At 43.7% G+C, this 23,829-nt stretch overlaps 1 protein-coding gene and 1 long non-coding RNA gene across 2 annotated transcripts in view; one reads left to right on the top strand and one right to left on the bottom strand.

Annotated features, from left to right (window-relative positions):
• The window catches only part of LOC115168483 (glutamate receptor 1), a gene marked incomplete in the record, with an annotated part of 136,381 nt that overhangs the window by 104,761 nt on the left and 7,791 nt on the right, over positions 1-23,829 (top strand). The window contains 3 exon segments of the mRNA XM_029723817.1: positions 15,415-15,613; positions 16,005-16,252; positions 22,561-22,675. Coding sequence (XP_029579677.1) covers positions 15,415-15,613; positions 16,005-16,252; positions 22,561-22,675 — 562 coding nt within the window.
• On the bottom strand, positions 19,245-20,254 carry LOC115168489 (uncharacterized). The gene is made up of 3 exons (XR_003870682.1): positions 20,180-20,254; positions 19,787-20,122; positions 19,245-19,450 (listed from the first exon to the last, which is right to left on the bottom strand). It is a non-coding gene; the product is annotated as an uncharacterized LOC115168489 (long non-coding RNA).

Below are 23,829 nucleotides of genomic sequence, written 5' to 3'. Positions count from 1 at the left end.
GTAACTGGCTAAATCAGAGTAGATAGGCTAGTAACTGGCTAAATCAGAGTAGATAGGCTAGTAACTGGCTAAAGCAGAGTAGATAGGCTAGTACCTTTGGGGGGGTACTTTCACGCTCTGACCTAGGAGAGCTGTGTTTTCTCTGTTTAGTTAGGTCAGGGTGTGATAGGTGGGTGGGCATTCTATGTTTTGTGTTCTATGGCCGCGTATGGTTTCCAATCAGAGGCAGCTGTCATTCGTTGTCTCTGATTGGAAGCCATACTTAGGCAGCCTGTTTTTCCCTTTGTTTTCTTTCTTTCTGTTTAGTTTGTTGACCTGGCGGAACTGTTGGCTGTCATTTTGTTATTTTGTCTAGTGTTCGTTTTTTCATTAAAAATATATAACAATGAGCACTCTACACGCTGCGCCATGGTCTACTCCTTTAGACAATTGTAACAGCTGGTGGCAGCAATATATACATTTACGGTGAAGCCGGAGGTAGAAAATTCAGTACATAACACATTGAGGCATAGGAGTTACCGAGGACATTTTCTTTTAACTCCCCATTTTGAAAGCTTGCTGTACCTGACCTCCAGTCATCCTCTGGTGTGTATATTATCAAATGGCATTAATCATAGTCAAGAGAACATATGCCTAAACAGATCAACCTCCTGTATTACAAAACATTCATTATATTGTGTAACATTGGAGAAAAATAAAACTGACTAGGAGCATCTAGAAGAACATTGCACAGTATCATTCCTAAAACCCATTACAATTCAGCCCTGGTGCATCAATTTTTCTATTTGGTTTGCGTACCACAAACACATGAATTCTGGACCAGTTTACACAAAAAGAAAAGTCTGGATAAAAAAGCAAAATTTCACTTCTAGAATGTTATTTTGATGAGCAGTCTATGCAGCTAAATGTTGAGAGTGCAGACTTGGTGTCAGTTGGCTATGGAAGACCGTAATGGACACAATTTCCATACATGCACTAAATGCATGTCATAGTGGGGTCAATATATAAATTCATAATGAGTACCCTGTATTGATTTGTTAAATGAAAAGAATGGTTACGACAGTGATAAATGTACTTAAGTCGACAATCTAGTTTCATTGAAGAACTGTTAACTGAAAAGTTATGGAGGGCCACAGCACAATTAGAAATTAAGCACACCATCGGGCTTCAAAGAAGCACATGCTTACTTACCCCGGTATAAAACCATTCCAGAGGTAAGCGTTTCCAGCATTTTAATACTTTTTCACATTTCTATACTTTTCTCCAGCCTACTCCACCCAGACCACAAATCAGTAACAGTTAACGCTGCCACTACATGACATCTAAAAGTTGATTTTTTCCCTCACTGATCGTTATACCTTTTTAAGTTAAATTCGCCTCTCTGAGGAGCACCATGCAACAGTCAAATTATTAGTTGACACCAATAGCCGTAATCTCCTTTATGTCTAAATCAGAGTAGATAGGCTAGTAACTGCCTAAATCAGAGTAGATAGGCTAGTAACTGGCTAAAGCAGAGTAGATAGGCTAGTAACTGCCTAAATCAGAGTAGATAGGCTAGTAACTGGCTAAAGCAGAGTAGATAGGCTACTAAAGCAGAGTAGATAGGCTAGTAACTGGCTAAATCAGAGTAGATAGACTAGTAACTGGCTAAATCAGAGTAGATAGATTAGTAACTGGCTAAATCAGAGTAGATAGACTAGTAACTGGCTAAATCAGAGTAGATATGCTAGTAACTGGCTAAATCAGAGTAGATAGACTAGTAACTGGCTAAATCAGAGTAGATAAACTAGTAACTGGCTAAATCAGAGTAGAGAGGCTAGTAACTGGCTAAATCAGAGTAGATAAACTAGTACTGGCTAAATCAGAGTAGATAGGCTAGTAACTGGCTGAATCAGAGTAGAGAGGCTAGTAACTGGATAATTCAGAGTAGATAGGCTAGTAACTGTCTGAATCAGAATAGATAGCCTAGTAACTGGCTAAATCAGAGTAGATAGGCTAGTAACTGGCTAAATCAGAGTAGATAGATTAGTAACTGGCTAAATCAGAATAGATAGACTAGTAACTGGCTAAATCAGAGTAGATAGGCTAGTAACTGGCTAAATCAGAGTAGATAGACTAGTAACTGGCTGAATCAGAGTAGATAGGCTAGTAACATTCTAAAGCAGAGTAGATAGACTAGTAACTGGCTAAAGCAGAGTAGATAGGCTACTAAAGCAGAGTAGATAGGCTAGTAACTGTCTAAATCAGAGTAGATAGGCTAGTAACTGGCTGGATCAGAGTAGATAGGCTAGTAACTGTCTAAAGCAGAGTAGATGATATACTACTATAGTAGATGGATGATCTGAAGGGCTGTGTCTGTGCAGGGATTTTGCAGCTAAAGAGAGAGAGATACTCTTCAGTGTTTGTTGAGCTGCCTCCCGCAGAGCGAGCCTGATCGAGGACAGAGAGAGCGATAAAGAGAGAGAGAGAGTGAGATAGACAGAGAGGGAAGAGAGAGAAGGAGGAGTGAGATGACTTAAATCCTTCTTTCAGCTCAGATCGCCAGATCTGTTTGGAGAGCAGGGTGTGCTGCCATGGCAACCCAGCGAGACACGGACATTCCTTACAGAGTGTCGCAGCTCACAGCATGTGTGTGTGTGTGTGTGTGTGTGTGTGTGTGTGTGTGTGTGTGTGTGTGTGTGTTTCACAGCACGCCTGTGTGTTTGTGTGGGTGTGCGTGCGTATGCATACTTGTACGTACGTGTCTGTTGATACTATTTGCTAACTATCAGATTATACTGGAAGTTCTGATTAATGCAGCCATGGTTAGTGTTTCTTGCTGAAATTACTAACACTGTCTCTGTGTGTGTGTGTGTGTGTGTGTGTGTGTGTGTGTGTGTGTGTTCATGTGTGTGTGTTTCACTGTACATCAACCATAAAGTGCAGTAAACCACTAAGTCCACAACAGCCGTTGAATTGATTCACTCCTTGTATCACACGAGTACAATATTACACAGCATTGTACAACTTAACACAATACGGTGGACATGTTCACAGTTCCCTTAACACCCACCACTACCATCCTCTGTTTTGATGTAAACATTACTAACATAATTCACTCATTCTCCACTGCATGAAAATACTGACCTTTATAGGATAGAGCTGAGAGGGAGAGCGAGAGAGAGAGCGAGGGAGAGAGAGAGTGAGGTTGAGAGAGAGAGAGGGGGGAGGGTGATATGTGGGAGGGAGGGAGAGAGACAGAGAGAGGAATGAGTTCCAGCCAGGTCGCAAGAGTCCGACTGCATTATTAGAGGCAACGTGGCAGTCGGAGCACATACACACCTACACACACACCTAGACACACACACCTACAGTATCTCATTTATTCAGATGCTTCTGATTGGTCTGGAATCAGAACATTATTAAGGTTGTGTCCCTCTTTTCTAGCAGTATAAATCCTAATCCATTGTAATGTGGTTATTACAGACTCATTCCTTACACTCACTAAAATCTTTAGTCATGCTAATTAGCATATGGAATAGAAGTTAGTCAGGGGAATTGTACAGGGAGTTGAGCAGTTCAGTTAGCTACACTAGATCCACTCTGAGCTGGGGAGATAAGAGGAGGGTTAGAGAGGGCTTTGATTTGGTTGCTGGAAGCAGTGACTCGCCACGCCTGGTCCTTCTCTGACACACGCATGAACATGCACACAAGCATCCCATTCCTGTTCCATATTAACATAACCATTAAATATCATGTTCAGCAGTAATGAATAGTTACTGTGGGTAAATCATGAATTGTTCTTTTAATGAGGCAGGGAAATGTCAGCGCTACTCTAACATTTTTTTTACTGTAAGCAGCCTTCATAGTGTTTGTACTGTACTTTATCGGGTTCTCAAAGTTTTTGGACTGGGCACCCCTTTTGTGATAGCAAATTCATCAGGGACCCCCTGATGAAAATAGCCTACAAGGAGTTTTACTACGATTTCTGCAGTGCATGGCTGTACGAACCGAGTCTTGGGCCCGGGGAAAGAACATTTAAAAGGCTCGCCTCTTGGCATTGGAGAGAAAACTTTGCAGTTTCCAAGCTAATTTCCTGCAATTCTACACATTTTGTCATGGGGCAAAGATATTTGTGTTGTTGCAGCTTTAACCTAATATTCTGCATATTTTGCCTTAAATAACAGTGGGGAAAAAACGGGGGCAGGGGAATAGTACTGAGTTGAAAATAATTGGTGGAGTACTGTGGATACCAATATCCCTGTGAGCCTCCCAGGTCCATGTTGTCCAGGGTTAAGAACAGAGTACTGTGGATACCAATATCCCTGTGAGCCTCCCAGGTCCATGTTGTCCAGGGTTAAGAACAGAGTACTGTGGATACTAATATCCCTGTGAGCCTCCCAGGTCCATGTTGCCCAGGGTTAAGAACAGAGTACTGTGGATACCAATATCCCTGTGAGCCTCCCAGGTCCATGTTGCCCAGGGTTAAGAACAGAGTACTGTGGATACCAATATCCCTGTGAGCCTCCCAGGTCCATGTTGTCCAGGGTTAAGAACAGAGTACTGTGGATACCAATATCCCTGTGAGCCTCCCAGGTCCATGTTGTCCAGGGTTAAGAACAGAGTACTGTGGATACCAATATCCCTGTGAGTATCTCAGGCCCATGTTGTCCAGGGTTAAGAACAGAGTACTGTGGATACCAATATCCCTGTGAGTATCTCAGGCCCATGTTGTCCAGGGTTAAGAACAGAGTACTGTGGATACCAATATCCCTGTGAGTATCTCAGGCCCATGTTGTCCAGGGTTAAGAACAGAGTACTGTGGATACCAATATCCCTGTGAGTATCTCAGGCCCATGTTGTCCAGGGGTAAGAACAGAGTACTGTGGATACCAATATCCCTGTGAGCCTCCCAGGCCCATGTTGTCCAGGGTTAAGAACAGAGTACTGTGGATACCAATATCCCTGTGAGCCTCCCAGGTCCATGTTGCCCAGGGTTAAGAACAGAGTACTGTGGATACCAATATCCCTGTGAGCCTCCCAGGTCCATGTTGCCCAGGGTTAAGAACAGAGTACTGTGGATACCAATATCCCTGTGAGTATCTCAGGCCCATGTTGTCCAGGGTTAAGAACAGAGTACTGTGGATACCAATATCCCTGTGAGTATCTCAGGTCCATGTTGCCCAGGGTTAAGAACAGAGTACTGTGGATACCAATATCCCTGTGAGTATCTCAGGCCCATGTTGCCCAGGGTTAAGAACAGAGTACTGTGGATACCAATATCCCTGTGAGCCTCTCAGGCCCATGTTGTCCAGGGTTAAGAACAGAGTACTGTGGATACCAATATCCCTGTGAGCCTCTCAGGCCCATGTTGCCCAGGGTTAAGAACAGAGTACTGTGGATACCAATATCCCTGTGAGCCTCCCAGGTCCATGTTGCCCAGGGTTAAGAACAGAGTACTGTAGATACCAATATCCCTGTGAGCCTCCCAGGTCCATGTTGTCCAGGGTTAAGAACAGAGTACTGTGGATACCAATATCCCTGTGAGCATCCCAGGCCCATGATGTCCAGGGTTAAGAACAGAGTACTGTGGATACCAATATCCCTGTGAGCATCCCAGGTCCATGTTGTCCAGGGTTAAGAACAGAGTACTGTGGATACCAATATCCCTGTGAGCATCCCAGGCCCATGTTGCCCAGGGTTAAGAACAGAGTACTGTGGATACCAATATCCCTGTGAGCCTCCCAGGCCCATGTTGCCCAGGGTTAAGAACAGAGTACTGTAGATACCAATATCCCTGTGAGTATCTCAGGCCCATGTTGCCCAGGGTTAAGAACATACATTGTAAATTAATAATATGACATTGTATTGTTTAGTATTACTCACTTTAAACTTATTCCACAGATCCCTTGGCCAGAAGTCGTTTAGTCTTATGTTAGTAATATTCATTATTATTGCATTTTTTTATATATATACTGAACAAAAATATAAACGCATGTAACGGCCCATGTAAAGTGTTGGTCCCATGTTTCCTGAGCTGAAATAATAGATCACACAAATTTTCCATATGCACAAAAAGCATATTTCTCCCAAATTCTGTGCACAAATGTGTTTACATCCCTGTTAGTGACCATCTCGCATTTGCCAAGATAATCCATCCACCTGAATGGTGTGAGATATCAAGAAGCTGATAAAAAATCCTTGCAAATTTGGACCTTGTGCTGGGGACAATAAAAGGCCACTCTAAAATGTGCAGTTTGGCATCGTAACTGACTTCAGTGGGCAAATGCTCACCTTCGATGTCCACTGGCAAGCTGCAGAAGTGTGCACTTCACAGATGAATCCCGGTTTCAACTGTACCGGGGAGATGGCAGACAGTGTGTATGGCGTCGTGTGGGCGCGCGGTTTGCTGATGTCAACGTTGTGAACAGAGTGCACCGTGGTTGTGGTGGTGGGGTTATGGTAAGGGGAGGTATAAGCTACGGACAAAGAACACATTTCCATTTTATTGAAGGCAATTTAAATGCTCAAAGATACTGTGACAAGATCCTGAGGCCCATTGTCCTGCCATTCATCCACTGCCATCACCTCATGTTTCAGCATGATAATGGATGGCCCCATGTCACAATGATTTTTACACAATTCCTGGAAGCTGAAAATGTCCCAGTTCTTCCATGGCCTGCATACTCACCAGACATGTCACCAGCCATTGAACATGTTTGGGATACTCTGGATCGACGTGTACGACAGCGTGTTCCAGTTCCTGACAAAATATTCAGCAACTTCACACAGCTATTGAAGAGTAGTGGGACAACATTCCATAGGCCACAATCAACAGCCTGATCAACTTTATGAGAAGGAGATGTGTCACGCTGCAGGAGACAAATGGTGGTCACACCAGATACTGACTGGTTTTCTGATCCATAACTTTTTTTTAAGGGAACTGAGATGCATATCTGTATTCCCAGTCGTGATATCCTTAGATTAGGGCCTAATTTAATTATTTTAATTGACCGATCTCCTTATATGAACTGTGTAAAATCTTAGAAATTGTTGCATGTTGCGTTTATATTTTTGTTCGGTGTAGATAGATCTGTTTCTGAATAGCTTTACAGTGTTTCATATTTTGAGATCTGGCCAAATCTGTCCAAAAGTTTTAGACCCCACTTTGAGAACCGCTGTTGGACAGCATGGGGTTACTTGGGGTTTCTGTGTTGGACAAGGGATGATTGATTAGTACTAATTAATCTGGTCATAGATAAGAGAGAGAAAAAGATGATGAGATGGAGGGAGCGAGAAAAGAGAGTGAGGAGGGTGAGAGGGTTAGAGAGAGAGAGGGAAAGAAAGAGAGAGAGAGAGAGAGAGAGAGAGAGAGAGGGAGGACAGTGGCAGTTATAGGTCAATGCGAACAGACAGATGAGAAGCAGGGGATGGGAGCATGCATGGAACGAGGGATAGAGAGGAATGGATACATAATACCAAGACAGACACAGATGGACAGACAGACATGCAGACAGATCCTGCTCTGCCTAAAGCCTGCTCAGGTGTTCACCGGCTAAACAGTGTGGTAGGTCTCCACACATACACACACACACACACACACACTCTCTCTCTCTCTCCCTTTTCTCTTTCTTTCCCTCTTTTCTCAGGCCTTCTAACTCTTTCATCATCCTCCCATCTTATCTCATGCATCCTAAATGTTTTTTTCTCTCTTGTTCAATCTCTCCTTCCTTTTTCATGTTCTTCTTCACTAACTGCAGGAAGACCAAACCCTGGAACCCTTTTTGTTTTTGCTTCAGCTAATTTTTTATTACATGAAAGCTCTCTATCTCTGTCCTGCACTCTCTGTGTCCTGTACTCTCTCTGTCTGATGTGCCAGAGAGGAGAATAGTACGTAACAGAGATACACTTAATCGTTCGTGCTCAGTAGTGCTCTCCTGAGGCAGAGAGACAGAGCTACAGTCCAAATGGTACTCTGTTCCCTATATGGTCTATCACATGGCCACTGGTCAGAAGTAGTGCACTATAAAGGGAATAGGGTGCCATTCTGGGACAGATCCCGAGAAACAGAGAAAGGTCCTGGGGGAATTGGCTTCCAGCAAATCAGTGGTTGCTTTTTGAAACGCCCATTACGAACTGTTTAATAGGCTGACGGTGTGGGTTCAAATGTTCAAATGTAAATGTCACTGACATGTCTACCTCAGATCATCCTCACAGAAAAGCACTAAAAACAAACAAGCAACACAGAAAAGGACAAAAGATATCTCATGTTAACATACTGTATGTAACTTGAGAAACAAGGTTCATGAAATTGACAACTTATTAACATCAGAAAACATTCATAGTCTGGCCATCTCTGAAACACACTTAGATAATTCCTTGGATGATTCAAACATGGTTATAGAATATACAGGAAAGATAGAAATGCCAATTGAAGAGGTGTTGCCATGTATGTTCAGAGTCATATTCCTGCTAGGCTGAGAGGACATCTCATGTCAGATGATGTGGAAGTCATATGGCTACAGGATCATCTGCCTCACCTAAAGTTGCTATAGACCGCAAAGTTCTAAAAGTCAGTATTTGGATTACTGTATATGTGTGAAATGTTGGATAATGTTTGTGATATCAAGAGAGGTATATTTTTTGGATGACCGAAATATTGACTTGATATCATCAAGCTGCCCACTCAAAAAGAAGCTCCAAACTGTAACCAGTGCCTGCTATCAGGTTCAAATCATCAGTCAACCTGTCTCATGTGCTCCCTCTCCGGCCTCTAGGTCACCAGGCTGCTCATTATGGCTCACACCTGTCACCATCATTACACGCACCTGCACGTCGTCAGACTCACCTGGACTCCATCACTTCCTTGATTACCTGCCCTATAGATGTCACTCCCTTTGGTTCCTTCCCCAGGCGTCATTGTTTCTGTTTCTTGTCTGTGATTGTTCTAGGTTCTTGTTTTGTATTATGTTCTGTTCTGTTTTGTTTATTTTATTAAAACACTCCCTGAACTTGCTTCCCGACTCTCAGTGCACATCGTTACGCAACCTACCAGGGTATTTACAAACAGAACAGGAACTAAATCATCCACTGTCACGTCCTGACCAGCAGATGGAGCTATTGTATTAGTTTTGGGGTCAGGACGTGGCAGTTTTGTGTGTGTGAATGTTTATGTTGTTGATTGGGACTTCCAATTGAAGGCAGGTGTGTTGAGTTGCCTTTGATTGGAAGTCCTATATAGGTGTGTGTGTTTTTCTTTGGGGTTGTGGGTGGTTGTTTTTGCACTGCGTTTGTGAGCCTGCAAAACTGTTGCTGTCGTCATCTTTATTGTTTTGTCAGTGAATATTTTACTCCTTTTTTTTAAATTAAAAGCATGAGTATCCACAAACCTGCTGCGCCTTGGTCCTATTCTCTCCCATATGACATTTTCGGTGAGGAGTACAACATTTTCTGTGACATCCACGTGTATTGATCACATCTTTACTAATGTTGCAGAAATCTGCTTTAAAGCAGTATCCACACCCATCGGGATGTAGTGATCACAATATATTTACAAAAAACAAAGTTTCAAAGACTGGACTTAAAATTGTGTATAAACAATCATACAAGAGGTTGTGCAATTATTCCTATGTCGAAGATGTGAAAATATTTGTTGGTCTGATGTGTGTAATGAGAAACATCCAGACGCTGCACTTGAAGCATTTATGAAATTGCTTCTTCCGCTTACTGATAGGCATGCACCCATCTAAAACGACTGTTAGAACTGCCAAATCCCCATGGATAGATTAATTTATAAACTGTATAGCTGAGAGCAATGAGGCAAAGGGAATAGCAAATAAGTCTGACAACACAGTAGACTGGCAAACATACGGTAACTTGAGAAGTCCCGTAACTAAACAAAAAGAAGAAGAAATTACACTATGGAACAAAGAAAAATTATATAAAGAATGATAGTAAAAAGCTCTGGAGAACTTGAAATGAAATTCTAGGCAAGAAAGCAAACTCGGCTCCATCTTTCATTGAGGCAGATGGCTTGTTCATAACAAAACCCTTTGATTTTGCCAAACACTTTAATACATTTTTTGTTGACAAGATTAGCAAACTTGGGCATGACATGCAAACAACAAATGCTGAGCCTTCATATTCATGCATAATGGACCAAATAATGAAAGACAGGTACTGTAATTTGAGTTCCACGAAGTGGGTGTGGGAGAGGTGAAAACATGGTTGCTATTTATAAATAAGGACAAGTCACCCGGTACAGGCCGGGTGAGGTTGGTAGCGGAATACATTGTGATTCCTGTTTGTCACATCTCCAATTTAAGCCTAGAAGATGGTGTGCCCCCAGACATGGAGGAAGACAAAGGTCATTCCACTACCCAAGAATAGCAGAGCACCCTTCATTGGTTCAAACAGCCAATCAATCAGCCTGTTACAAGTGCTTAGCAAACGTTAAAAAAAATGGTGTTTAATCAAATACAAAGTTGTTTTACAGAAAACAAATTAAGAACAGACTTTCAGTATGTGTATAGGGAAGGGCACTCAACATGCTCGGCACAGACACAAATGACTGATCATTGGCTGAAAAATTGATAGTAAGAAGATTGTGGGAGCTGTTTTGTTAGACTTTTGTGCAGCTTTTGATGTCATTGATCATAACCTATTGCTGACAAAACGTAGGTGTTATGGATTTGCATCCTCTGCCTAATTATGGTAAATACCTATTTAATAGAACACAGAGGGTTTTCGTTAATGGAAGCCTCTCATGCAAATTCACTTGAGTGTGGCGTACCGCAGGGCAGCCGGCGAGGAACATTATTGTTTTCTGTTTTTACTAATGACCTTCCACTGACCTTGAATAAAGCCTGTGTCTATGTACGCTGACGACTCAACAGTATACATGTCGGCTGCAACAGTAAAATAAATAACTGAGACACGTAACATACAGCTCCAGTCAGTCTTAGAATGGGTAACAGCAATAGGCTGGAGCTAAATATCTAAAAACCTAAAAGCATAATTTTTGGGACAAATCACTTGCTCAACGCTAAAACTCGTTTAGATCTATTATTGAATAATGTGGCTATTGAGCAAGTTGAGGAGACTAAACTGCTGGGTGTAACCCTAGACAGTATGCTGTCATGGTCAAAACAGGCTATTACTAGCCTGTTCAACCTCTCTTTTCATCTGAGATCCCCAAAGATTGGAAAGCTGCCACGGTCATCACCCTCTTCAAAGGGGCAGACACTCTCGACCCAAAGTGTTACAGACCTACAGCGAGGGGAAAAAGTATTTGATCCCCTGCTGATTTTGTACGTTTGCCCACTGACAAACAAATTATCAGTCTATAATTTTAATGGTAGGTTTATTTGAACAGTGAGAGACAGAATAACAACAAAAAAATCCAGAAAAACGCATGTCAAAAATGTTATAAATTGATTTACATTTTAATGAGGGAAATAAGTATTTGACCCCCTCTCAATCAGAAAGATTTCTGGCTCCCAGGTGTCTTTTATACAGCTAATCTCAGTTTGTTACCTGTATAAAAGACACCTGTCCACAGAAGCAATCAATCAGATTCCAAACTCTCCACCATGGCCAAGACCAAAGAGCTCTCCAAGGATGTCAGGGACAAGATTGTAGACCTACACAAGGCTGGAATGGGCAACAAGACCATCGCTAAACAGCTTGGTGAGAAGGTGACAACAGTTGGTGCGATTATTCGCAAATAGAAGAAACGCAAAAGAACTGTCAATCTCCCTCGGCCTGAGGCTCAATGCAAGATCTCACCTCGTGGAGTTGCAATCATTATGAGAACGGTGAGGAATCAGCCCAGAACTACACGGGAGGATCTTGTCAATGACCTCAAGGCAGCTGGGACCATAGTCACCAAGAAAACAATTGGTAACACACTACGCCGTGAAGGACTGAAATCCTGCAGCGCCTGCGAGGTCCCCCTGCTCAAGAAAGCACATATACATGCCCGTCTGAAGTTTGCCAATGAACATCTGAATGATTCAGAGGACAACTGGGTGAAAGTGTTGTGGTCAGATGAGACTGAAATGGAGCTCTTTGGCATCAACTCAACTCGCCGTGTTTGGAGGAGGAGGAATGCTGCCTATGATCCCAAGAACACCCTCCCCACCGTCAAACATGGAGGTGAAAACATTATGCTTTGCGAGTGTTTTTCTGCTAAGGGGACAGGACAACTTCACCGCATCAAAGGGACGATGGACGGGGCCATGTACCGTCAAATCTTGGGTGAGAACCTCCTTCCCTCAGCCAGTGCATTGAAAATGGGTCGTGGATGGGTATTCCAGCATGACAATGACCCAAAACACATGGCCAAGGCAACAAAGGAGTGGCTCTCAGCACATTAAGGTCCTGGAGTGGCCTAGCCAGTCTCCAGACCTTAATCCCATAGAAAATCTGTGGAGGGAGCTGAAGGTTCAAGTTGCCAAACGTCAGCCTCGAAACCTTAATGACTTGGAGAAGATCTGCAAAGAGGAGTGGGACAAAATCCCTCCTGCGATGTGTGCAAACCTGGTGGCCAACTACAAGAAATGTCTGACCTCTGTGATTGCCAACAAGGGTTTTGCCACCAAATACTAAGTCATGTTTTGCAGAGGGGTCAAATACTTATTTCCCTCATTAAAATGCAAATCATTTTATAACATTTTTGACATGCGTTTTTCTGAATTTTCTTGTTGTTATTCTGTCTCTCACTGTTCAAATAAACCTATCATTAAAATTATAGACTGATCATTTCTTTGTCAGTGGGCAAACGTACAAAATCAGCAGGGGATCAAATACTTTTTTCACACACTGTATACATCTAGCCCTTCTTTGGACATTGTGTTAACAAACCTCCAAACAAGCTTCAATGCCATACAACACTCCTTCCGTGGCCTCCAACTGCTTTTAAATGCTAGTAAAACTAAATGCATGCTCTTCAACCGATCGCTGCCTGCACCTGCCCGCCCGACTAGCATCACTACTCTGGACAGTTCTGACTTAGAATATGTGGACAATTACAAATACCTAGGTGTCTGGTTAGACTGTAAACTCTCCTTCCAGACTCACTTTAAGCATCTCCAATCCAAAATTAAATCTAGAATCGGCTTCCTATTTCGCAACAAAGCCTCCTTCACTCATGCCGCCAAACATACCCTCGTAAAACTGACAATCCTACCGATCCTTGACTTCGGCGATGTAATTTACAAAATAGCCTCCAACAATCTACTCAGCAAACTGGATGCAGTCTATCACAGTGCCATCCATTTTGTCACCAAAGCCCCATATACTACACACCACTGCGACCTGTATGCTCTCGTTGGCTGGCCCGTGTTACATATTTGTCGCCAAACCCACTGGCTCCAGGTCATCTATAAGTCTTTGCTAGGTAAAGCCCCGCCTTATCTCAGCTCACTGGTCACCATATCAACCCCCACCCATAGCACGCGCTCCAGCAGGTATATTTCACTGGTCATCCCAATAGCCAACACCTCCTTTGGCCGCCTTTCCTTCCAGTTCTCTGCTGCCAATTACTGTAACAAATTGCAAAAATCACTGAAGCTGGAGACTTATATCTCCCTCTCTAACTTTAAGCATCAGCTGTCAAAGCAGCATACCGATCACTGTACCTGTACACAGTACATGTACCTGTACACAGCCAGTCTGTAAATAGCACAACCAACTACCTCATCCCCATATTGTTATTTATTGTCTTGCTCTTTCGCACCCCAGTATCTCTACTTGCACATCATCATCTGTGCATCTATCACTCCAGTGTTAACGCTAAATTTTTATTATTTTGCCTCTATTGCCTATTTATTGCCTTACCTCCCTACTCTTCTACATTTGCACACACTGTACATAGATTTTTCTATTGTGTTATTGACTGTACGTTTGTTTATGTGTAACTCTGTGTTGTATTTTTTGTCGCACTGCTTTGCTTTATCTTGGCCAGGTCGCAGTTGTAAATGAGAACTTGTTCTCAACTGGCCTACCTGGTTAAATAAAGGTGAATTTAAAATAATTAAGATAATAAATATAGACTCAATGGCTGCTAAAATGGGAAGAGATCTGTCCATGAATGTGCGTTGCTCTGCCTTCTTGACATCTCAGCCAACCAGACAGTTCCTACAGGCCCTAGTTTTGTCGCACCTGGACTACTGCCAGCTGTGTGGTCATGTGTGGCTTAGAAGGACATAGGTCAATTGCAGATGGTCCAGAAAAAAGTAGCACGTATTGCACTTAAATGTACACAAAGGGAAAATGTCAGTAACATGCATGTCAGTCTCTCCTGGCTCAAAGTTGAGGAGCGATTGACTGCATCACTATTGGTCTTTGTGCAAGGTAATGATGTGTTGAAGGTACCGAACTGTCTGTTCAAGCAGTTGGCTCACAGTTCGAAACACTCATCAGTACAACACAAGACATGTAACCAGAGGTCTCTTCACAGTCCCCAGATCCAGAACAGAGGCTGGAAAACGCACAGTATTAAATAGCGTCATGACTACATGGAACTCTCTGCCACCCCAGGTTACTCAAGCTAGCAATAAAACCAGTTTCAAAACAGATAAAAGAACAAAGGGGACTATGAAGAGACAGCTATTTTATATATTTTGTATTGTAATTTGCACTGTACTATGTGTTAGACCTAGATATTGTGTGTATGTACTGATATGTAGGCTATGTGTGACGTTTTACATGTATGTATTTCAGTCCTTGACTTGTACTATGTATTATGTCATGTTACATGTGGACCCCAGGAAGAGTAGCTGCTGCTTTTGCAGCGGTTCATGGGGATACTAATAAATACCAAAATAACAGCTGTGACTAAGTGGCCTCCTCTTCCTCCTCTCATTATTAATCACCACCAATGAATGTGTGTGGCTCCGTGAAACACGCTGGTAACTTCCTTAAGATGAGAGGAATGCGGTGTACTTCCTTTGTGGTGCTCAGTTATCTTGTCTCAGCACATTTAACACAGCTCTCCCAGAGCCTTGATGGAAGTACGGTATGGGAAAGGCAGGGTGTGCATCCCAAATGGCACCCTATTCCCTAAATATGGGCCCTGGTCAAAAGTAGTGGACTACTGTGTGAAGGGAATATGTTGTTCATTTGGGACACAACCAGGGTGTCTGATGATGAGACACAGACAGAGACATGCTGTACTGTAGGGAGTCGGGGTGGAGGATGGATACTGTCATGTGATGCTAGATAGGTCAGAGTCATGTGAAAGGCAGAGGCTTTGGTTTGCTTTGTTTTAATGTATACGCATGTGATTGAGGTCCTAATGGAGAGTTATGCAGATGGTTTTATTTTTTTAGGTCTCCGTTATGTCCTTCTCCCCTTCAAGCCTAGCTGGACATAACCTAGGGGTTGTGTGTGTAGGTGTCTCTAACGCCTGTCTCTGGCTGTTTCTCCCTCTAGGTCTCTGTCAGGGCGGATAGTGGGTGGCGTGTGGTGGTTCTTCACTCTTATCATCATCTCGTCCTACACGGCCAACCTAGCTGCTTTCCTCACAGTGGAGAGGATGGTGTCCCCCATAGAGAGTGCTGAGGACCTGGCTAAACAGACCGAGATCGCCTACGGAACTCTGGATGCTGGCTCCACCAAAGAGTTCTTCAGGGTGAGACCTGTGGTTTACTCATAGACACACACCTGTTTGACTAGCATGTAGTTTACACACACACACACACACACACACACACACACACACACACACACACACACACACACACACACACACACACACACACACACACACACACACACACACACACACACACAGAGAGAGATCCCTCCTCCCACACACACACACACACACACACACACACACACACACACACACACACACACAGAGAGAGATCCAATCACACACACACACAGAGATCCCAACCACACACACACACACACACAGAGAGAGAGATCCAATCACACACACACACAGAGATCCCAACCACACACACACACACACACAGGTCCCCCACACACAATCCTAACCCCTCCTCTCTCCCCAGCGGTCTAAGATCGCGGTGTTTGAGAAGATGTGGTCGTACATGAAGTCGGCCGACCCCTCAGTATTCGTGAAGACCACAGACGAGGGAGTGATGAGGGTCAGGAAGTCTAAAGGGAAGTATGCCTATCTGTTAGAGTCCACCATGAACGAGTACATCGAGCAGAGGAAACCCTGTGACACCATGAAGGTCGGGGGGAACCTGGACTCTAAAGGATATGGCATCGCCACGCCCAAGGGCTCACCCCTCAGGTATTAACGTGTAACTGCACCTCTGCCTCACAGCTGGACATGGCTTAGGCATCTTTTTTTTGCATGGGATGTTTTTTTTAATGGAGATACTGGTTGCATCCCAAATGGCACCCTTTTCCCTACTTTCCCTGCTTTTGATCAAGGCCCACAGGGTTCTGGTCAAAGGTAGTGGACTATGTAGGGAATAGAGTACCACTATAAACATCAAACACTTGGCCCTGCATGACCCACTGGTTTATCGGTGTCAGAACCAGCATGTATGACCTAATGTTAAAAGGTGTCTATATTTTCACCATGGAAACTTGATGTGACCTCTATGACTACAATCTTAGAAACAAAGGTGCTCTCTAGAACCTAACATGGTTCTTTGGTTGTCCCCATAGGAGAGCCCTTTGAAGAACCCTTTGTGGTTCCATGTAGAATCCTTTTGGGTTCCGTGTAAAATCCTTTCCACAGAGGGTTCTACAGTACATGGAACCCAAAGGGGTTCTCTTTTGCCAAAGAACCATTTTAAGTTCTAGAGAGCACCTTCTTTTCTGAGACTGTAGACATAGAGGTTCTAACTGTGTACTGTGGAGCTGAATAGCTCTGTCTGTGTAACCTCTATGACTACTGCAGAGCTGAATATCTCTGTGTAACCTCTATGACTACTGCAGAACTGAATATCTGTCTGTATAACCTCTATGACTACTGCAGAGCTCAATATCTCTGTGTCTGTGTGAGCTAAAGCCTTGCTAAGACCTTGACATCCACCACCTAGGGCTTGGTCAGGCTGACCAGACTCTGAGTGCTTACAGAAGTGGTCTGTGGAAATCTGACAGCCCCCCTTTCTTTCCTCCCTCCTTCAGAAACACGTATTCTCCTCTCCTTTACTCTCCTCTACTCCCCTCAACTCTCCTTTCTTCTCTCCTCTCTTCTGTTCTCTTATCTCCTCTCTTGTCCTCTCTCATCTCTTCTCTCTCCCCTGTTCTCCTCTTCCTCTCTCCTCTCTCCTCTCTTCTCTCTTCTCGCTTCTCGCTTCTCTCTCCTCTGTTCGCCTCTCTTCTCCCCCCTCCTCTGTTCTCTTCTCCTCTCTCCTCTCTTCTCCTCTGTCCCCTGTTCTCCTCTCTTCTTCTCTCTTTGTTCTCCTCTCTTCTCTCTCAGACTGATGTTGTCAGGCTTTGATGTGATACGATTAGAAAAACTTTTTGGGGGGTGGGGGGGCATTATTTGTATTATTATGAATGATTATTTAATAACAGCTAAAGCAGACAACACCCACCTAACCTCACCTCTCATGTCAGTCCATGTCGTACATGTATTCTGTTCCAGAAAGATCTTGCAGGGGTCATGTGGATCTTTGAATTCAACCATAATCATCTCAATTTCTTTTAATGAGAAGCCTCCTATGGGGAGATTGCATTTCTTTTAATGAGAAGCCTCCTACGGGGAGAGAAGACTCCTATTTAGTGTCATTGAATAGTCATTTAGTGGACTTTCTCAGTAGGCTGCCTGCACAGAGCAAAGGTCCTTAATCTCAATCTCTCAATCTCTCAATCTCTCAATCTCTCAATCTCTCTCTCTCTCTCTCTCTCTCTCTCTCTCTCTCTCTCTCTCTCTCTCTCTCTCTCTCTCTCTCTCTCTCTCTCTCTCTCTCTCTCTCTCTCTCACTCACTCACTCACTCACTCACTCACTCACTCACTCACTCACACACACACACACACTGAGAGTGATCGGTGGTATTCACAGATGTCTGATATTGACAGAGAAGATCATTACTCAGATAATGTTTTGTAAGGGAGTCTGAGACATTTTCAGACTGAATGGTCTCCTTCATTGAGATGCCATTGTTCTGGCCAGCCACTCAAGATGTAGGCAAATGAAGCCATGAAAATTATAAAATGTGTATTTCTTCTCTTTCCGATTCAGAAATTAGTGATCACCCCCTTTTTTGTTTACTGAGGGCTCTGTTCAATCAAATGTGCCTTAGAGGTGTTGCCTGGTGACAGTATCTTTGTTCTCACACAGGAAACGTTGGGAATCTTTAAGCATATACCTGTGAGGGGAGTCTACTGAATATTCTCATGGTGTCTGAAACCCGTCTGCACTATTATTTCAGTACAGTCAATATGAGATACGATGCCAGTTTGATTGAATTCATCTCTCAGAATTTCTACATTAACAGCTCTTCATTTGACAGGATCTCAACTGTTGTTATCCTGAAGAATTGTTTTGTTTTGACCTCGCTCCATCCCTGATGTGTACTGTTGTGTTTTGACCTTGTCCTCGCTCCATCCCTGATGTGTTCTGTTGTGTTTTGACCTTGTCCTCGCTCCATCCCTGATGTGTACTGTTGTGTTTTGACCCTGTCCTCGCTCCATCCCTGATGTGTTCTGTTGTGTTTTGACCTTGTCCTCGCTCCATCCCTGATGTGTACTGTTGTGTTTTGACCCTGTCCTCACTCCATCCCTGATGTGTTCTGTACAATGTACTGTTCTCGGGTGGGTCTGCTACAGTCTTGATAACTCAAGTGGTATGTTATCTCCCCAACACAGCTGCACTAGGCGTGAGACAATAACTGTTGTACAATCTATATTTGATGGTAGTCTACATCTTTTATGGTATGGATTAACAAATTACATTTGTAAAATGAAGCTGAAGCCCTTTGCTGTTCGACAAGATATATAAGTAATATACTGTATATCAAGCATTTAGAATGTCCAAACTCAAGATCAACCCTGCTCCATAGTATATTCACTCCATATATCGCCATAGGTTTATTCATCCATTCTGCTGCTTCATCTACTCGAACTCTAAACTCTAACCCACCACCAAGCACTCTGCTGCCTCATCTACTCGACCTCTAACCTTTAACCCACCATCAAGCACTCTGCCGTCTCATCTACTCGACCTCTAACCTTTAACCCACCACCAAGCACTCTGCTGCTTCATCTACTCGACCTCTAACCTCTAACCCACCACCAAGCACTCTGTCGCCTCATCTACTCGACCTCTAACCTTTAACCCACCACCAAGCACTCTGCTGCTTCATCTACTCGACCTCTAACCTCTAACCCACCACCAAGCACTCTGCCGCCTCATCTACTGGACCTCTAACCTCTAACCCACCACCAAGCACTCTGCTGCTTCATCTACTCGACCTCTAACCTCTAACCCACCACCAAGCACTCTGCCGCCTCATCTACTGGACCTCTAACCTCTAACCCACCACCAAGCACTCTGCCGCCTCATCTACTCGACCTCTAACCTTTAACCCACCACCAAGCACTCTGCTGCTTCATCTACTCGACCTCTTACCTTTAACCCACCATCAAGCACTCTGCTGCTTCATCTACTCGACCTCTAACCTCTAACCCACCACCAAGCACTCTGCTGCTTGATCTACTCGAACTCTAACCCACCACCAAGCACTCTGCTGCTTCATCTACTCGACCTCTAACCTCTAACCCACCACCAAGCACTCTGCCACCTCATCTACTCGACCTCTAACCTTTAACCCACCACCAAGCACTCTGCTGCTTCATCTACTCGACCTCTAACCCACCACCAAGCACTCTGCTGCTTCATCTACTCGACCTCTAACCTTTAACCCACCACCAAGCACTCTGCTGCTTCATCTACTGGACCTCTAACCTTTAACCCACCACCAAGCACTCTGCTGCTTCATCTACTCGACCTCTAACCCACCACCAAGCACTCTGCTGCTTCATCTACTCGACATCTAACCCACCACCAAGCACTCTGCTGCTTCATCTACTCGACCTCTAACCTTTAACCCACCACCAAGCACTCTGCTGCTTCATCTACTCAACCTCTAACCTTTAACCCACCACCAAGCACTCTGCTGCTTCATCTACTCGACCTCTAACCTCTATCCCACCACCAAGCACTCTGCCGCCTCATCTACTGGACCTCTAACCTCTAACCCACCACCAAGCACTCTGCTGCTTCATCTACTCGACCTCTAACCTTTAACCCACCACCAAGCACTCTGCTGCTTCATCTACTCGACATCTAACCCACCACCAAGCACTCTGCTGCTTCATCTACTCGACCTCTAACCTCTAACCCACCACCAAGCACTCTGCCGCCTCATCTACTGGACCTCTAACCTCTAACCCACCACCAAGCACTCTGCTGCTTCATCTACTCGACCTCTAACCTCTAACCCACCACCAAGCACTCTGCTGCTTCATCTACTCGACCTCTTACCTTTAACCCACCACCAAGCACTCTGCTGCTTCATCTACTGGACCTCTAACCCACCACCAAGCACTCTGCTGCTTCATCTACTGGACATCTAACCCACCACCAAGCACTCTGCTGCTTCATCTACTCGACCTCTAACCTCTAACCCACCACCAAGCACTCTGCTGCTTCATCTACTCGACCTCTAACCCACCAACAGGGTATATTATTATATACTGTACATGAACACATAAACATCCATGTCTGACTCTACCTGGGATGAGAAAGGATTCAGAGGTTTTACTGAGAGAGAGTGAGAGAGAGAGAGGTGCTATAGATATGGATGTGGTAGTTGAGTTTGCTGATCTAGTTGGTGGTCTTCTTTCTATGCTAGAGTCAATTATCAGCTAAGGAAGGAGTAAGATAAACTCTAAATTGAGTTTTGACACTCAACAACTAGGCATATTTGTATGAAGTGAATGCTGATAGACCTACATTTCTGAACACTGAATTCCTGTCTCTAAGAATGATAAGGCTGGATGGAACAGTGATAGTTCCCCATATCCATAGTGGAAACATTGAAAGGACATGAGCATCTACAGACAGACAGGTAGGCATCCAAATCTGAAGCATCTCTCCATGATATCTGCTCTCTACCTCCTCTAAGAGGTCCTGTCCTCTATGTGGTTAAACCTGACTCAAGTATGGCCAGCAAGCATTTCTGTCCATTGAGATATATAAGTAATATACTGTATATCAAGCATTTAGAGTGTCTAAACTCAAGATCAACCCTGCTCCATAGTAGTTTCACTCCATATATCGCCATAGGTTTATCCAAGGAGGTGGCGTAATCTAGCGATTCAACATTCATAATCATAACCACTGTACAGACTACTTACCTACCTGTCCATATACTCTTTCAAATGCTAACGCAGTTATCATTATTAAAATATAGCTCCAACATTTTCAAAGTCACTCTGTACAGTCTATAAATACATATTTATATACCTGTCCATAATATACAGTACTATTTCATAACCCAGGAAAACTGACCCAGTTATGATTCTATCTATTATCGTTCTAAAGAAACCCTGTTAACCTGGCCGTGTTAAAACTGAACGAGCAAGGCCTGTTGGACAAACTGAAAAACAAATGGTGGTACGACAAGGGCGAGTGTGGCAGCGGGGGCGGGGACTCCAAGGTCAGAACCCTGTTTCAACCAACCACGCTGATCCACCAGGGGGGTAACCGGCCAATCACAAAGCTGCTCAGACACTCTGGATGGCAACACTTCCTGACAACTTTGTATGGTGGGTGAAGGGTGGGGGAGGGATTAAAACACAAGAGAGACACATGATATTTGATCTCTTCCCAGCCATGGATAGGTCTATGGCCCCGACTTCAACACAAAGGGTAACAAGTGCTTCAACTCTGTGTGTAGGGGCCAACTTAAAACTACAGAGTGACATCATGCTCTCTCTCTAGCCAAGATAACCTACTCTAGTCCTTCTGGGAGGAGGGTGTCTGGAATTGGCACAGTTTGTATTTTATTCTCATGAATAAGTAAGGATAGCATGCATTCATGCGTAGGATCCCTGTCATGCTGATACACTGAAGACTTCACACACACAAAGAACAGAATAGTTTTTTTTGTATCTCTGTCCCCAAGCACCTCCTACTAACTAGACACTCCTACAGCTTTTAAAGGGGAATAGAATCTGCAATCAGAATCTTTTCTGACGTGTTGTGTTCCGTAACAGAGGGTTCACAGCTAGTGTGCCGGTTACCCAAAGTGATACAGTAATACACATCTACTACCGTACAGTACAGTAGGGAGAGAGATAGATGGAGTATTAACACATATCACTTTGACTCTGATGTACATGTATGTTCCTAATGATGTTCCTGTTTACTGTATGTATTTGCCTGTGAGTGAACGTGTGTGTGAGGTTTGCGACTTCTAACCAGTGACACAGCTAAATTGCAGTAAACCTTGATGCGTAGATGTGGTATATGATTGGACATGTTCTGAATGACTGACATAAGATAACATATGTTATGCTATGTTATTTATGTTATGGCCCTGCCCTGTCCTGGGTGTGGTGTGGTGTACGTGCAGGATCCCGGTAAACCTAGCCGTGTTGAAGCTCAATGAGCAGGCCGTCTTAGACAAACTAAAGAACAAATGGTGGTACGATAAAGGAGAGTGTGGCAGCAACGACTCCGGACGCAAGGTCAGTCACACACTATAACTCAGTCCTTATACCCCCAAACACACCTGCATAAAACCCCTGATCCTAGACCTGTCCTTATACACCAAACACTCCTCACATCTTCCTCAAAACCACTGATCCTAGACCAGTCCTTATACCCCAATCACTCCTCACATCCTTGTCAAAACCCCTGATCCTAGACCGTCCTTATACACCAAACACTCCTCACATCCTCCTCAAAACCCCTGATCCTAGACCAGTCCTTATACCCCAAACACTCCTCACATCCTCCTCAAAACCCCTGATCCTAGACCAGTCTGAAACTACAGAAGCCCTGTAAAGTCTGTTCCCAGACCAGCCCTGATATCTCAAACTATCGCTCTCTCTCTCTCTCAGTTCACTACTTAGACGTGCCACTGGTTCTCATTAGTATAGTGACTGAGATTGGTGGACTTAAAATCCATTTCTCTCTCTCTCTCTCTCTCTCTGGGAGCCAATCACTGTTCTCTCTCTCTCCCCACACTGATGTTCTCTCCATAATGAGGCCAAGGAGTGAATTAACTACTAACCTTTATGGTTGAGGTGAAACAGTGGGGTTTACGGTCGTTAAATCAAATGACGGTGTAAATATGCTAGAGGTCATATGTTGTGATACCCAAGAACATATGCTGCCTGCTCCTTGTTGCAGAGCATCAGCCACATACAGTGCCTTGCAAAAGTATTCACCCCCCTTGGCGTTTGTCCTATTTTGTTGTATTACAACCTGTAATTTAAATAGATTTTTATTTGGATATCATGTAATGGACATACACAAAATAGTCCAATTGGTGAAGTGAAATGAAAAAAAGAAAAATATAAATTCTAAAAAAGAAAAAAAAGGAAGGTGTGTGCAAATGTCTTCATCCCCTTCGCTGTGAAGCCCCTAAATAAGATCTGATGCAACCAATTACCTTCAGAAGTCACATAATTAGTTAAATAAAGTCCACCTGTGTGCAATCTAAGTGTCACATGATCTCAGTATATATACACCTGTTCTGAAAGGCCCCAGAGTCTGCAACACCACTAAGCAAGGGGCACCACCAAGTAAGCGGCACTATAAAGACCAAGGAGCTCTCCAAACAGGTCAGGGACAAAGTTGTGGAGAAGTACAGATCAGGGTTAGGTTATAAAAAAAT

The sequence above is a fragment of the Salmo trutta genome, chromosome 3, assembly GCF_901001165.1.
Source record: "Salmo trutta chromosome 3, fSalTru1.1, whole genome shotgun sequence".
Lineage (NCBI taxonomy): Eukaryota > Metazoa > Chordata > Actinopteri > Salmoniformes > Salmonidae > Salmo > Salmo trutta.
This window is presented reverse-complemented; position numbering and strand designations above follow the sequence as displayed.